Here is a 16,297-nt window from a genome sequence, read left to right as displayed (position 1 = left end):
AACAAAAGAAAACCTTAGAAAAATCAATTCATTACTCTCTCAATCTCTAATACATTAAGGATATTAAGAAAGTCTTAAAATTCAGAGGCATACTACCTATGATATCTCTATACTTATGTCTTGGTAAACATAAAACTCTGTTGTCCTCATTTCTTGCCTAGAACAGCATTTTTATTTTTCACATGAAAATAATTTTATATATACTTCTCAATACTCATCACTACCAATTTCAAACACACACACACAAAAACATAAATTTTCCTATTTTACCTGATCCTATCTACAACAATTCTTCTGAGATGCTGTGTTATATATATGAATAACCTGTTTCATCACTATATCAATTTATTAGTCCTATGTTACAAGTGGAAGCCAGGATTAACATAAAAACTGACTCTCTTCAGTGACTTACCTGGGTAATATGCAAAAGCTTGTTTTAAAGCTTGTTTTATTTAGTAAAATTGAAGTTTCAAAGTTTAGTATGAAATCAACCACAAATCAGTTAAATTCAACAAAAGGCTCATAAAAAGAAAATTACCCTTTAGGATACATTGTGTTGTTTTTTTTTTTTTAAAGGACAAAATGTTACATTGAAAGATTTGATAAATTTTTTAATGGTAAATTTCAAGATTATAACTTTAAAACTTATCCATCATTCATATAATTAAACAAAGTTTGCACGGAAATTCAGTCTACAAATAAGAAAGGAAACCATTAAATTATTCAGATCAGGTTCTAAATTATACACTTAAGATTCAGTTTTAGAAATTAATTATGATGAACAATTATGCCTGCTGAAAATGGATGATGAAAATGTATTTTCCTCTGCTGAATAAACTACTAATAAACCATATAATGCCATCTTCAATGAACTTTTCTACCATATCCAGTGCTACCTGATAGTCTTGAAATGCTAGTTAAAATGTAACAGAAAAATAAGGATTCTCAGGGTTTAGTAGAGGAAATGCATGTCATCAATTATTATGACACCACAGAGTAAAAATGTCAAAAACACAGTTAAGGAAAACGACTTAGGCTTGGAATTAAACAAGCCTGACTCCAAGTTTCCTTTAACTGAAAAAGGCAAATATCTCTCACTTTAAAAAGTAAACATACAATTACAACATATACATGAATACACATACAAACATTTATATGTACTCAAACATATATATAAATACATATGAGTATATATATGTATGTTTCAGTATGTGTGTGTTACATAAATATATTATGTATATATAAAAATTTTAACATGTAAAAATTATACATTTAAAATTTTCAGTTGAAGAAGCTAAGTTTGGAAGGGAAATTCTTTGTAAGTATTCCATACTTTTAGGGAACAACATGGCTAACTTTAACATGTTTGAGTATACAGTATCCCAATTCAATCCCATGAAATTATTTAACTACTGTTAATTAAAATCACGTTGAAGATTAAACTATGCAACACAAATATTCTAGTGGAATACATTATAAAAATCAGTATCTCTGTCAGTTCCTTCAACTTCAGCTGCAAGTTCATTTTTAGAATCTTTTCTTAGTCAACCTTCTGTGCTATGAAATGAACGGATATACACTGTCCACTGACTGTGTATTTTGTACTAATTATTACTAGGCGTTCAATTTGACAACACTCAACTATAAGAGAGGCCAAGAACTATCAGAAAGCAGTTAAAACAAAAGCTAAAATCCAAATGTTAAATGAATGTCCTGAATATTCACCAGTAGATGCTAAGTTGATAATGTACATATTCTCAATCATCTATGAATATGATTTCTCGCTTAGCAAGTTTTTTGAACATATTAAGAATTTTTACAGAGTAAAATCACCTACTAGTTCAATTTATTCTTCATTTGACAAAAGTTTAAAAAACCCAAAATGAACCAAATCTAAGCTTAGTTAATCTACTACCAAATGACCAATGGACAGTGGTGATAGTAACTGTAATTATACAGGTACAAATCGACAAGTCCTCCAAACATAGGAACTTTGAGTTAACCCAAGAGAAATGTCAATAAAAAGATACTATTTACTCAATATATTTGCAACTGATCAAAGCAGGTAACTAAACTGAAGTCTACCTTACTCTCTCAAACAGATTCCCTGACCTCTTCAAACTCCAGAGCATAAGCACTCTAAAATTAAAATATCTTATTTCCTTCTCATTTTATTTAGAAATCACCATAGGTTCTAATGTTCTAACAGATAGGTTTTAAACAGATATCATTTTCAAGTTTCTATAAAGTTTGCTAAAGTTGATGATTTTCATCAATATGCATATCTAATACTCACTAATTTTCTCTGTAACAGTTTTTACAAAACAGAGTCAATTAACAGCATGACATTTTTTATACCTAATTTGGGCACCCTCTACCAATTATATCCTTCTCGTCAAACCATCAGCTAGATCACCTTCGTTATAAATCAAAGACAGTTATAACATGGAGAAACAAAATCACAGTAAGCAAATAAAATACTTTGAAATGTATATTTCTGAATAACAAGATTTTCTTCAACTGCTACTAATCTGCATTTTGAGCACAAGAAAGCTGACCTGGAGAGAGAAATAGAAAACAAACTAGTATAAAATACTGTTTCTCTAACACATTACTGAGGCTTAAAACTCTACCACCTCTCTGAGACTTAACTGTTTAATAACTTATATTTTCTATTTATAGATGTATTAACAGGAAAAAAGAAAAAAATTTTATAAAGTTCTTTGATTTGAATATACAGCCATGATGTTCTCAAGGTACTGCATTTAGAATTACATTAAGTCCTACTTCAGGTGACAGACACTGAAGTAAAATATAGAATACCTAAAAGAAAGATTATATAGTAATAGGCCATTAGAAAGTATTTTTGCCTTCCCTACAGCAGAGAATTTAGAGAAATGAAGGTTCAATCAAAATAATTTTTAAAAACTCAGCATTTCACCACGTGGTACAAATACCAAGAAATAGCAAAACTGCCCAAATCATTACAAGAGGACAGTAAAGTGTGAACATTTATTGATACTTATTAATAACAGACATGCTCAGAAGAAAATGAAGAGTATGAATTGAGAGAAACAGAAAAGGTAAAAGCAAAAGTCAAATTTTCCTTATACACACTGCAAATCCTGTAAAAAGTACTCTTATGTGTAGTTCCAAAACGAAGCTATCTCAGGAAAGAACTGTAATCATTGTTACCCATTATCTGCTATATTCAAGTTTTATGCCACCAAGATTACATAAGGCCTGCATACCAAGTTCATCGTGCAAACTGCTGCCGCCTACAGCAGATGCATTGTCATGTGATGCTTCTAAGTGGACACTCCCATTTCTCACCAGCAAGGAGGCACTAGCACTGAGCACTGCAGCCTGGGAAGGGGGGCGGGACTGGACTCTGACCTGGGCTGTGGACTGCTGGCCTTGCTGACCATCTTGAAGGCTAGGAAAAAACATGGATTGGGGAGACATTACAGGGAAGAAAAGAGAAAACAATAGCTAGAAGTCAATATAGAAAACTAATTTTTTTTAAAAAGGTGTCAGTGTAACCTAAGAAAGAGCCAACAAACTTTATAAAATATGCAGATTATACTGCTGTCTTGAAAATTCTGGTTTTTTGAAATCTGATTCATGGTGATGAACACAGAAAAAAATTCAATGTATATGCAGAGCAACCAATCTGTAACATCTTTCCAACTCAAGTCAACAAAGTTCTAGTATAAGGAAAAAGAAAGCAACAAAGAAGAGTCACAAGTACATTAAATACATATAGGCTATAGCTGGTCCCTCAAATAATACTTATTTTTAAGTTCAATATGCACTTTTATTTATAACCCTGATAAAATTATTCTAGAATTGTTCTTTCAAATATTCTTGCATCTGAAATTCACAATAAAACAAAATTTCTATGCACTTGAAAACCAAAGAATCTTTATCAAATGCAACCAAGGTAACAATTCAGAATCAAAAGAAAATCACAAACTAGTGAAGAAAACCAGAATTAAAAAAAAAAAAACAAAACTGATTCAACCAAGTGAAATAGAAATGACTGCTGAGATGCTATATTAAATATTTTTTCTATGAAAAGCCTACATATTTCTAAAATAAAGTCACAGGCTTTATATACAGGTGTTAGTTAACAGTAATTACGTTCCCTTAGTGAATTTTGATCTTATCTTTCCCAATTCATACTCAAGTTTCATTACAGAAATCCATCATTTTAGAAAACCTTAGAAATAATTTAGAAGCCAGTAATTATTCAAGGAATATTAGTCTTTTCAAAATTTTATAACAATTTTAAAATATTTAGTATTTCATGATTATAAGTTAAAATTATCTAAACGTTATAATTTTGATGATTTTAATTATCTAAAAAGTAGATAAAACTAAGAAACTATTAACTCATTTTTAATTTTTACATATTTATTTTAAAACACTAAGAACTTAAATTTTCTTAGTATAACATTCATATTTAAACTGATGAAACTGATGAGAACACTTTGAGTATAATTATACATCCTCCTCTACATGATGTTCAACGCCATTCTGCACTGTTATTAAAATTATTAGACCTTTTAGGAATTAAAAGAATGCTACTAACAACAGCCTTATGCAGTATTACTTTCAGGAATATCAACTTCTCTCTAATCCTCTGAATTAAAAGGAGTGCTTTCTCTGATGTCTACAAGACAACAAACTAATCTGCTATAGACTCGGAAGAGAGCTAAATTTGAAGTACAATTGAGCCTCAAACAACATGGGGGACAAGGCACCAAATCTCAGCAGAGTCGAAAATCCATGTATAACTTATGGTGCCCCTCCTTATCCAAAGATCCAACCAACGACGGATCATGTCATTCTGTACTATTTATTATTGAAAATACCCACATGTAACTGAACCCATGCAGTTCAAGCCCATGTTGTTTAAGGGTCAACTGTAACCATGAAATAAAAAAGAAAAATACTGCATACATTGCTTAAAGCTGTGGTTATGGCAGTAGAACATACTCTGGAACTATAGCCATATGTGACTAAAGTAACTAAAATGTTCGCTCCTCAATCATGCTAACCATATTTCAAGTGATCAAGAGACATGCAACATAGACAGTGGCTACCACAGCCACCAGGGCAGGCCAAAGCTGGCAGTCAGTGTTTACCATACTGGATAGTGCAGATTACAGACTATATCCACCACCACAGAAAGTTCTATTAATCACCACTGCCTGAAACATTCGTGTTTTCAGGCCTCTTTTAGAGCCAATGAGAGCCAATAAAAACTATATACTCTAAGTAGAGCACAGGAATGTATACAACATATTAAAAAGATCAAGTCTACAAAGACTTGTCAACACTCATTGGCACGAACTTTTAAAGTCATAATTTTAAAGGTATTCACTTAATAATGTCTTGCAGTCTGTCTGTCTGCGAGTAGAATATTTGTACAACAGAAATGAATCAAGAGGTGATCTTGGGAACTAATATACTAAAACGTTTGTTTCTTACGTACATCAACAGTAAGTCTGTCCTTGGAAGCCATCTAAATTTATCCATACACTTTACCCAAAAGACCAAATTTCACAAGGGAAAAATTTTTCAGCTCAAGTATGATGACTCTTCAGATTTGGAAGGTAAAATATTAAAATTTATGTGTGTGTGTATATACACACTCAATACATAAACATATATATATATATGCTCAGCAAATTTTGCCAATTTTTTCAATTAAAATCATAAATAAAGGTGCTCTATGGCAGTCAGATATATTCTAGAGTGAGTGTATTGAGAATACACTTTTCTTCAACATATTCATATATATATAAGGTTTTCAAAGTACTAGGCAATGTATGAAAATCAACTCCAGAACAAAGAAAATTAGCCAAAATCTATGCAGTTATAAATGTCAAGTTTCTGAACATCAAAAGGGAGAAAAAAAATGTTTATGTCCCTTGAATTCCAAAAAGCCTATTATTTTTGCACAAATTGCCAGGAAAACTATTCCTGGAGGGTTGTATTTCATCTTAAACTAATAACTGACAAAAATTAATCTTTTCTATAATACCAATTTTATGTCAAAACTACCAGTTTCAGAAAAGACAGCAACTATTTCACAATGTGGCAAAAGATAGAAGTTTAGGTTTCTAAACTATCGGCTATCAGTAGCATCACTGACACGTTATCCTAATAATTAAATTAATTTGCTTTCCAAATTTAAATGATAAAAAAATATAATTGGTATTGGTCTTTCCTTCCTCTTAGCACTTATTTAGTATGTAACACATTCTGCTGTATGCTGATTTTTATCTTTGCATGTATCTTTCCAACTAAACAAACTCTGAGTATGATTACATTACTACTATGGGTCTCCAGATTTCCGAGAGTACTCAGTGTCTTGAATACAGTGCACAAACGTAAGTATTTGGTGGATTCATTCCTGAGTACCAAAAATGATATGAATTTCCAATTACCAACTCAGTTATAACTATGACCTTATTTGATTACAGGTCTTTCACTCTATTTTAAAAATAAATCTAACTATATAGTAAAGCTTTTTTCCCTTCCCCAAATGCACTGATGGTCTACTTTCATTCCAGTCTATTAACTAGAGTTCTAAAAGATACCACATCTAGGCTGATAAACACAGAACTAACTCTTAGTAGTAGTATTACATAATCTTTAAATATTCATCTGTTTTCATCTCTAGTAACTGGGAAGAAGTAGTAAGGGCCTACAAGGTTAACTTAAGTTAGAAAAAAAAAACAACCTTTAAAAATAATTCTGAAATAGGATATTCTAACTAGCATTTTAAAATATATGCAAATTCTCTTTGTGAGGAAATGGATGATTCACTCCCAATCCTTGGATACATATTTTTTATGAAGTTGCTTTTTAGACTGTCGATTACTTACATTATTCATTAAAGTTTAAAATAAGTTAATATATTTTTACTGGTATCTACAGAATAATTATAATTAAACTATCATCATACCTATTCCATTTCTTTCTGACAAGTTTTTCAAAACCATGCTATCTTATATTTAAAGATGACAATATTATATAACTTACACTGAGAGTATCACTATACTTCACCTGAATATTTTTACAATTAAAAAAATACAATTTTTATTAAATTGGCGTTTCTAATTCATCACAGCTAAATTTTATCTTATTTTATTCATGATGTAGTCAGCCTCTTTAAGATACACATAATCTTTGCACTGGAAATATCATGGAACCTTAGGTTCAAGGGGTTGCAAAGAGTTGGACACGACTGAGCGACTGAACTAACACAATTTACATGCTGACTGACTACTGGAAGACTACTTTACAAAAATCCTAAAGTGAGCCCTTTACAAATAAATAGCTCATACCATATCCTCATTTGAATGGTGATGTATTTAAAATGCTAAAAAAAAAAAAAAAAATGGAGAAATCCTATGTGGTTGTCTGGAGTTAGCACAGTTCTTTAATATTCCACCAGGCAGAGAAAACAAAATTGTCTACATTTGTTTAGTGAGTGAGATCCAAAGAATGAAAGGATTTATAAAGACTAAAAATAGAAGGTTAAAAAAAAAGGATTAAGAAATATCAACATGGAGTAAGAAGGTAAGCAAAGAATATGTTTATGGCAAGTATTATTCAAGGAGAAAAAAGAGGTTAGAAAACACAAAACAGAAAACGTAAAATGAAATTTTGTGGTGAATTCTTTCTGCAGGTTGGCACTACACACCCTAAATCCATTAGCAAGAAAAGTTACTTCAGGGAGCAAAGGAAATAGAAGAGGAGGCCCACTAAAAGCAAAGGCACTCAGAAAAGATTTCTAGACCGAACGCTTCTTTTAAACGGTTGCCTTCTCATTTTTACTGCAGAATTAAAGGAACATGATCTATGAAAGATGAAGTTCCTGATTGTAATGTAAAACTCAGAAAAATAATTGTCTTAAATACCAAGGGAAATATACAATAAAATAGCAATTTAAAAAAATAAGGATTTTGCTACTTTCAGGAACCAGATTTTAACAAGGGAAGAGATTTATCTCTTCAAACCTACCATGCATTCAACAGCAGTTATTTCATCAAATATTCTTCTTTTTGAATTTCAAAATATAGGAAAATAACTTGGATAATGGAGCCTTTAGATGCAGAGATTAATAAAAGTGTATGGTGTAATAATATCCCCAGAGACGGGAACAGCTACCCACTCCAGTATTCTTGCCTAGAGAATTCCAGGGACAGAGGAGCCTAGCGGGCTACAATTTCTATGGAGTCGCAAAGAGTCAGACAGGACTAAGCAGCTTTCACTTCCACTATAATAACATACACATGGTTTAATGAATAAGCTAACACATAATTTCATCCATATTTGTATTCTTAAAGCACAAGTCTTTTGAATAGGTTTTTTTTTTAATATCTCTAATTCAAGCCACAGATTCATTATATCTGACATAATTAAGGATAAAAAAGCTTAAGAATTTCAATAAAAATTTACTCCCAAGATTATAAAGAAGCTTTCTTACTTAGGAACAGTAGCAAAAATAAAAATGCTTTTGTTCAGCATATGGAGGTTGAGAAATTCAACAAATATGTACATACAAATACATAGTGTATACACATCACCAATTGACCATGAAAGTCACTTAGTTGTGTCTGACTCTTTGCAACCCCATGGATTGTAGCCCACCAGGCTTCTTTGTCCATGGAATTCTCCAGACAAGAGTACTGGAGTGGGGTGCCATTTCCTTCTCCAGGGGATCTTCCTAACCCAGGGATCAAACCCCGGTCTCCTGCATTGGCAGACAGATTCTTTACCATCTGAGCCACCAGAGAAGCCCCCAGTTGACCATACATTACCAAAAACTAAATATTCTAGTTCTGCATCATTTACTAAGCCCTAGTGATTAACTTTCAAGCAACACAAAATAAAGTATACCATCTTTTAATGAAATAAAATAATCAAACTGGTTTATCAAGCTGATATCCTCAGTAAGCTCATCACTCAGTCCATATTTGCTCATATTGAACACTGTTTAAGGTGCTGGGAAAAGATATTGAATTAATTACTAACTTGGAATAGGAAAAAAATAAAAAGCTAACTTAAGGCCTCTGTTTACATGTATATAACTGCCCTAAAAATAATTTTTGTGATTTAAAATTGACTAAACCAATCTGATCATTTTGTTTATAATGCAACATAAGACATGCATGGTGCAACAGGCTCACAGTCACATGCAGAGAAAGTCTAAAGAAGCTTAAAGATATAGAGAAACTGGAAGAAAAAGAAAAACAAAAGTATTTAATAAATGCTTTCTTCAGACTGACAAAACAGGTTAGAGGTCTGTTACAATGCATGCTAAGCTTGGTGGAATTTTAAAATACCATACCTTAGGGGTGATCCGATGAGCAATGTAGGAGGGGTAGGGTTACTCCCTGCATTGTGCCGGCGCCGTACTGCCTGGCGCCTAAATGTGCTGCGTTCACGGCGAAATGACACCGTCTCCTCGCTGGCCTGTGCTGCTGCATCAAGACAGACTTAGGTCAAACAGAAGCCTAGGTCGGAGATGTAAATAGCAGCTGAGCCTGTCCTCCCCAATACGACAGATTAACAGTGAACCTATGAAAACTCTGGCTCAGTTAGTCAGGTTCCCTTTACTTTGAGGGTGAGAAGTTAGGGACTACACCGTTTGCTATAGATAACTGTTTCTTTAAAAACGCTTCTGATTATCTGGCCTCACCATCTTCTCTTCAACCTCAACTTTCTATTTTAAGATCTCAGTTATTTTCAATCTTTTTCTAAAAGTCTTATTTATAAAGTCACATATCCCTCTATTGGCCTTTTAAGTCAGCCTTAAAAGTACCGTATGTATTACATTGGTTAGTTCTGAATAATGGGAAAGGGGCATTAGTTTCTTCCTTTCATGAAGACAGTAAAAGCAGCACCGACAGTGCTTGTGATGACAGGAGTCAGGCGTGCATTTATCTGACACTACCCTGTGCCACAATTTTGGCAGCATTAAATGAAACGGTTGACTGCTAAGCTGCACAACTAGTTTTTTAAATGCTCAATTCAAGGCAGTGCAAGTGTATGTTAAGCTGTAGTTTGCTGCCTAACTTTATTCAACTTCATGCCCCTACACTGGTTCCCTCAACACTAGGAAGCAAATGTAAACAAAACATCAGCAAAAAAACTTAGAAACCCACAGCTTAATCCAAAAGCAAAACAAACTAAAACCAAATATATACCAACAAGAAAATAAAAACTAAGGCTAAACAGAATTACATAAAATTTTACAGAACCATGACTGATTTGGGTTTCTAAAGCGAAATGATGTTCATACACATGACTCTTTAACAACTGTTGTCTATAGTAATTTAAATATTTTAAGAATCATTTTGATTTTGAGAAAGGGCATTTTGATGCTAAATATGAATAGAGACAAGTTGGCCAGGACAACATCTTTTTTAAAAGACAACAAATGAAAATTCCTTTTCATTTGAAAAGGATGACGTGGATTACAAAATCAAGTGTTGTATTTGGACTTCAGTTCTATGACAAGCCTAATTCACATTTTAAAGGCTTTATTAATTCTTATCATTATTCTGCTCAGCAACAGCAACCTCTATCATTTTAAATGTTGATTTTAATAAAGTTTTCTTTTAAATGTTTACATTTTTATCCCTTCCCCAATGAATGTTCTTTGTGTAATTAATTCATTACAATTAGGAATATAAATACCCCCAGAAGGCCTGGACTTCTCTATCTTCAGGCAATGTTTCTTTTATTAAAGGGATGACAAGCACAGAATTACTTCACCCACTTGGCAAATTTCTTCCAGTAAGAAGCGTTAAGTCACAAATCACAGGTGAATAATTTACATTATTACTTTCTTTTTCAGCGCACACACTCCAGTGACATTATAAGCCAGACAACTAAATCAGAATTCAACTTTGGGGCTTTGAATCCAAATCAAACTTGACTCCTGGAGCTAATACTTCTTTTCTTTCTCCGGTTTTATTGTGATACAATGAAAATTCCTTTAATGTGAAAAAAGCTGTTTCTTGTGATGCAGAAGCTCACATACACAAAAATTATACATGACCTGTGAGAACAAATTAAACTTAAAGAAAATTAAAAGTTCCATTTACCAGATTCATGAACCACATTTCAAACGCTCCAGAGCTGCATATGGCCAGTGACCACCTTTACTGAACAGTACAGATACAGACGTTTCAATCACCACAGAAAGCGGTATTGGGCACTGCTGATCTAGAAAGTCAAGGATGCCTGTCTGCACAAAGCGCACTGTGCGTTTTACCTGTCCCTGACAACTAAGACCTCAACAGAGGAAACAGCAGCCAGCACTCAGCAACTTAACTACCACCACCAACCAGCACTGTCACGAAGAGGAAAACCAACACTGGCAGGGCAGTCACTGGGTGAAGGACAAAACCAAGGGAAACAAGCAAGCTACATGAAAGAAGAAATGAGAAATTAACGGGTGACTTGTGTATCTGCTAACGGTTCTTAGATCCCAGTAAGAACTTGGGTTACAAAATTTTAAGTCACTATTTTAAACCTCAATTCAAGACTTATTTTTTGAAATTATATTGAAGATTTTTATTGTATTATTGCTCAATTTACACGTCAATTCACTTAAACTTTCAAACATTCTAATTTAAGAGTTTGTTTCAACCAAAATAACAGTTACATTCATCCAGATAGAATATATAGAGAATAATTTAATCCATAAAATGTACTAAAATTATTCAGAAGTATTTGAAACAAGCAATACATGATCATGGAATAGTGAGAACAGGAAGAAGGCAAATAAGAAACACTTTTCTTTACTATCTTCCTTCTACTGAGGACTTAATGAAGCTAATTTTAAATATAAGCTAGTTATTCCATAATACTGGGACAAAAAGACACAACTACAGTGTCCCTTTGTAGTCAATATATTCTTTGGCTTCTCCAGAAAACACTTTTTTTTCTATTAACATACTATTTATATTTTGTTATCTGAAAAATAACTATTAACACTGCTTTCTTACTAAAACAGCTTTAGAAACACATCAAGACAACATTTTAGACATTACATAGGACAACATATTAAAATGGAGTTATGACTGCTGCCTATTTTGCCCTCAGTCGTCCTCTGTAATATTCAGGGCAGAAATATCTGATGATAAAAAAATATTCAATGTTTACTAGAGTTGTCTAAAGCTTAAAATAACTTACTGTAAGTATATTCAATGACATAAGTATGGTTTTACTTGATGAAAATTCACTTTCACAATCCAACTACAAAAAGCTCTTTCTGAATCCTTTTACTTTATAAATAGAAAGAAAACCACAAAAAAATCTTTTAACTAGAGGACCAGAGAAGGAGAAAGAAAACACTTTACTGCTTAAAATTCAGTATCCCTGGTAAAGAATAAAATTAATTAGTATAGTAAGAGTATAAAATGCAAAAAGTAAAAATCTAGCACTCTAGGTACAACTAAATTTTATGCATGTGTAGGTAAAAAAGAAAAAAAAAAACCACAAACATTCAATTGATTCAAAGGCCATGAATGACAAGACAGATATAAAATACTTTCAAGGACATTTATTTAGACAAATGTGAATTCAACATGTTTTTTAAATATAAGAGTCTTGACTTTCTAATTATTTCTTTGTATTAAAAAGACTTCAAGAAACTGAATTACTATCTAAGTTGAAGAGAGAACTTCAGATAACTTAGTTCTACTTCTGGAGTAGCGATACAATCATTCAATTAAATAAACATTTACTGAGCACCTAACGGAGAAGGCAATGGCACCCCACTCCAGTACTCTTGCCTGGAAGATCCCATGGACGGAGGAGCCTGGTAGGCTGCAGTCCATGGGGTCGCTGAGGGTCGGACCCGACTGAGCGACTTCACTTTCACTTTTCACTTCCATGCATTGGAGAAGGAAATGGCAACCCACTCCAGTGTTCTTGCCTGGAGAATCCCAGGGATGGGGGAGCCTGGTAGGCTGCCGTCTACGGGGTCGCACAGAGTCGGACACGACTGAAGCGACTTAGCAGCAGCAGAGCACCTAATGGCAATTCACACACATGGCACAGATATACTAAGACATTTTCAACAGTTGTGGTCTGATCTATTTCGTGAACTTCCAGATGTTCACGCTGGTTTTAGAAAAGGCAGAGGAATCAGAGATCAAACTGCCAACATCCACTGGATCATCCAAAGAGCAAGAGAATTTCAGAAAAAATCTCTGCTTTAAGACTATGCCAAAGCCTTTGACTGTGTGGATCACAATAAACTGTGGAAAATTCTGAAAGAGATGGGAATACCAGACCACCTGACCTGCCTCTTGAGAAACCTGTATGCAGGTCAGGAAGCAAGTTAGAACTGGACATGGAACAACAGACTGGTTCCAGATAGGAAAAGGAATATATCAAGGCTATATATTGTCACCTTGCTTATTTAACTTATATGCAGAGTACATCATGAGAAATGCTGGGCTGGAGGAAGCACAACCTGGAATCAAGATTGCCAGGAGAAATATCAATCACCTCAGATATGCAGATGACACCACCCTTATGGCAGAAAGTGAAGAAGAACTAAAGAACCTCTTGATGAAAGTGAAAGAGGGGAATGAAAAAGTTGGCTTAAAGCTCAACATTCAGAAAATGGCATCATGGCATCTGCTTCCATCACTTCATGGCAAACAGATGGGAAAACAGTGGCTGACTTTATTTTCTTGGGCTCCAAAATCACTACAGATGGTGATTACAGCCATGAAATTAAAAGATGCTTACTCCTTGAAAGGAAAGTTATGACCAACCTAGACAGCATATTAAAAAGCAGAGACATTACTTTGCCAACAAAGGTCCGTCTAGTCAAGGCTATGGTTTTTACTGTGGTCATGTATGGATGTGACAGTTGGACTGTGAAGAAAGCTGAGCACCAAATGATTAAAAGAATAGATCATCAGTTTGTTTTACTATGTGAATGAAAACGGGCAAAGCATTAAAAAAGCACTAATATGGGAATTCCCCAGCTGTCCAGTGGTTAACACTTTGCCTTCCAACGCAGGGATTGTGGGTTCAATCCCTGGTCGAGAGAGCTAGGATCCCACATGCGTGCAGGCCAAGAAACCAAAACATTTTTAAGTGGAAGCAATTAAAAACAAAACAAAACAAAAACAAAAACGGAAGCAACGTTGTAACAAATACAATAAAGACTTTAAAAAAAAGCACTAATATACTTTTAGGAGGACTCAGTTCAGTTCAGCTCAGTCGTGTCCGACTTTTTGTGACTCCATGAATTGCAGCATGCCAGGCTTCCCTGTCCATCACCAACTCCCGGAGTTCACTCAAACTCATGTCCATCGAGTCGGTGATGCCGCAATCCAGCCATCTCATCCTCTGTCATCCCCTTCTCCTCCTGCCCCCAATCCCTCCCAGCATCAGAGTCTTTTCCAATGAATCAACTCTTCTCATGAGGTGGCCAAAGTACTGGAGTTTCAGCTTCAGCATCATTCCTTCCAAAGAAATCCCAGGGCTGATCTCCTTCAGAATGGACTGGTTGGATCTCCTTGCAGTCCAAGGGACTCTCAAGAGTCTTCTCCAACACCACAGTTCAAAAGCATCAATTCTTCAGCACTTAGCTTTCTTCACAGTCCAACTCACATCCATACATGACCACAGGAAAAACCATAGCCTTGACTAGACGGACCTTTGTTGGCAAAGTAATGTCTCTGCTTTTGAACATGCTATCTAGGTTGGTCATAACTTTCCTTCCAAGGAGTAAGTGTCTTTGAATTTCATGGCTGCAGTCACCATCTGCAGTGATTTTGGAGCTGGGATGGCACAAAAGAGCATGATTTGGTGAAGTAGGAGGTGCAGGTTTTGTATCTCAACAATTGGAAAGTTTTGAGCAAAGATACATATAGAAAAAAAATGCCACTTAAAAATGATGTGAATCATTCAGCTGATTACTTGAAGGATCCATATGTAGTTTGTTACTTTCTAATTGTTACATACTGCTAAAGCTAGTCTCTTGTAATAGCTCAATCACTATTAAATGAATAAAAATGTAGAAGAAACTGCTCAAGAAAGGTGTTGTTTTCAGTGGGGAGTGTCTATTGAGGAAAAAGGAGTAAATTTGGGAAAGTCATGAAAATAAAAATGTGTTTTGGTACCACAAATAGATCACAAGCAAGTGGCTTAAGAAAATTCTTTAACGAAAAATGATGAAAATATGAAACATACATACACACATTTCAGAAAATTAATATATATGCAAATATTGTGAAATACATTGAAATATTCTTCAAGGTAAAAAATTATTTTACTTAATAATTAAGTTACTATATGAAGAAATGCAAATCAAAGAATTCTTTTAAAGGAAATATTCTAGTCTAGGCATGAAATCCATTCTTTCCTTTTTTATTTCCATGTCAGTCAAGAATGATACTAATATCAGCATGCAAAGATTTTGTTTTAATATAGAAACAAATGCTTATAAGCATCATTTTCTGGGAGGCCAAAGAACAAGAATCTACTGCACAACTTCTAAGCATTCATTCTGAATTTAAATAATTTCTATCTATGAGAACATTTTAAAGGACTACATTATTTTTTGACCCATAAACCAGCAACAATAGCAAACAACAACAAAATTATTAGCTGTATTGAGAATTTGCATATCCTTATCGATACTTTCCATAATCCCAGGCAGTCAATCAAATACAGTTTGGTAGATGAAATTAAATGATACTCTGGAGTCATTATCACACAGAACAGTTCCTAAAAGACAGAGTTTAAGGATTACTTACTTTTATAGGTGGTTCCTACTCTTTTTAAATCCTTTGTGAATGGTCTGACAGACCCTCTCTTCTGGAAAACTGCACTCAGAAACATTTTTGAATATATCTTCAGGAGATTCACCTAATAAGGCATCATTAGTGAAGAATATATATTTCAAGAATATATATTTGAATATATACTTGAAACGACATTTAAAATGGAAAACTTCCTTACAAATGATTAAAAGGCATCACTGTCTTAGTTTTCATAATAAATATACAAAGAAGTTTTATACCTGGAAGCGTGTTAGAATCTGATCATTAACTGTGAGACGACCTGAACAGTTACTACTACTGGTTTACAATTGAGGAAATTGAGACACAGGTTTAATGGCTTGCCGGATTATCCAGGTAGTAATTAGAGATGGCATTAAAATGTAACTGTTTGATTCCTTAAACAGAACATTACTGGTATTAGAAAGAATGGGCTGATCTGGGGAATCTGATATATA

At 33.8% G+C, this 16,297-nt stretch overlaps 1 protein-coding gene across 5 annotated transcripts in view; it reads right to left on the bottom strand.

The window, feature by feature from the left end:
• Positions 1-16,297, bottom strand: part of PCNX1 (pecanex 1) — a 184,648-nt gene that overhangs the window by 104,631 nt on the left and 63,720 nt on the right. For 2 of the 5 annotated variants that reach the window (XM_070797789.1, XM_070797791.1), the window contains exons 7-8: positions 9,371-9,503; positions 3,252-3,436 (exon numbers count right to left, since the gene is read on the bottom strand). The exons of 2 other annotated variants lie outside the window; for them this stretch is intronic. In XM_070797789.1, the coding sequence (XP_070653890.1) occupies positions 3,252-3,436; positions 9,371-9,503 (318 nt within the window). The remainder of the gene's footprint in view (positions 1-3,251; positions 3,437-9,370; positions 9,504-16,297) is intronic. One more of the 5 variants, XM_070797790.1, reaches the window with a different exon arrangement.

This window comes from Bos indicus, chromosome 10 (genome assembly GCF_029378745.1).
Source record: "Bos indicus isolate NIAB-ARS_2022 breed Sahiwal x Tharparkar chromosome 10, NIAB-ARS_B.indTharparkar_mat_pri_1.0, whole genome shotgun sequence".
NCBI lineage: Eukaryota > Metazoa > Chordata > Mammalia > Artiodactyla > Bovidae > Bos > Bos indicus.
This window is presented reverse-complemented; position numbering and strand designations above follow the sequence as displayed.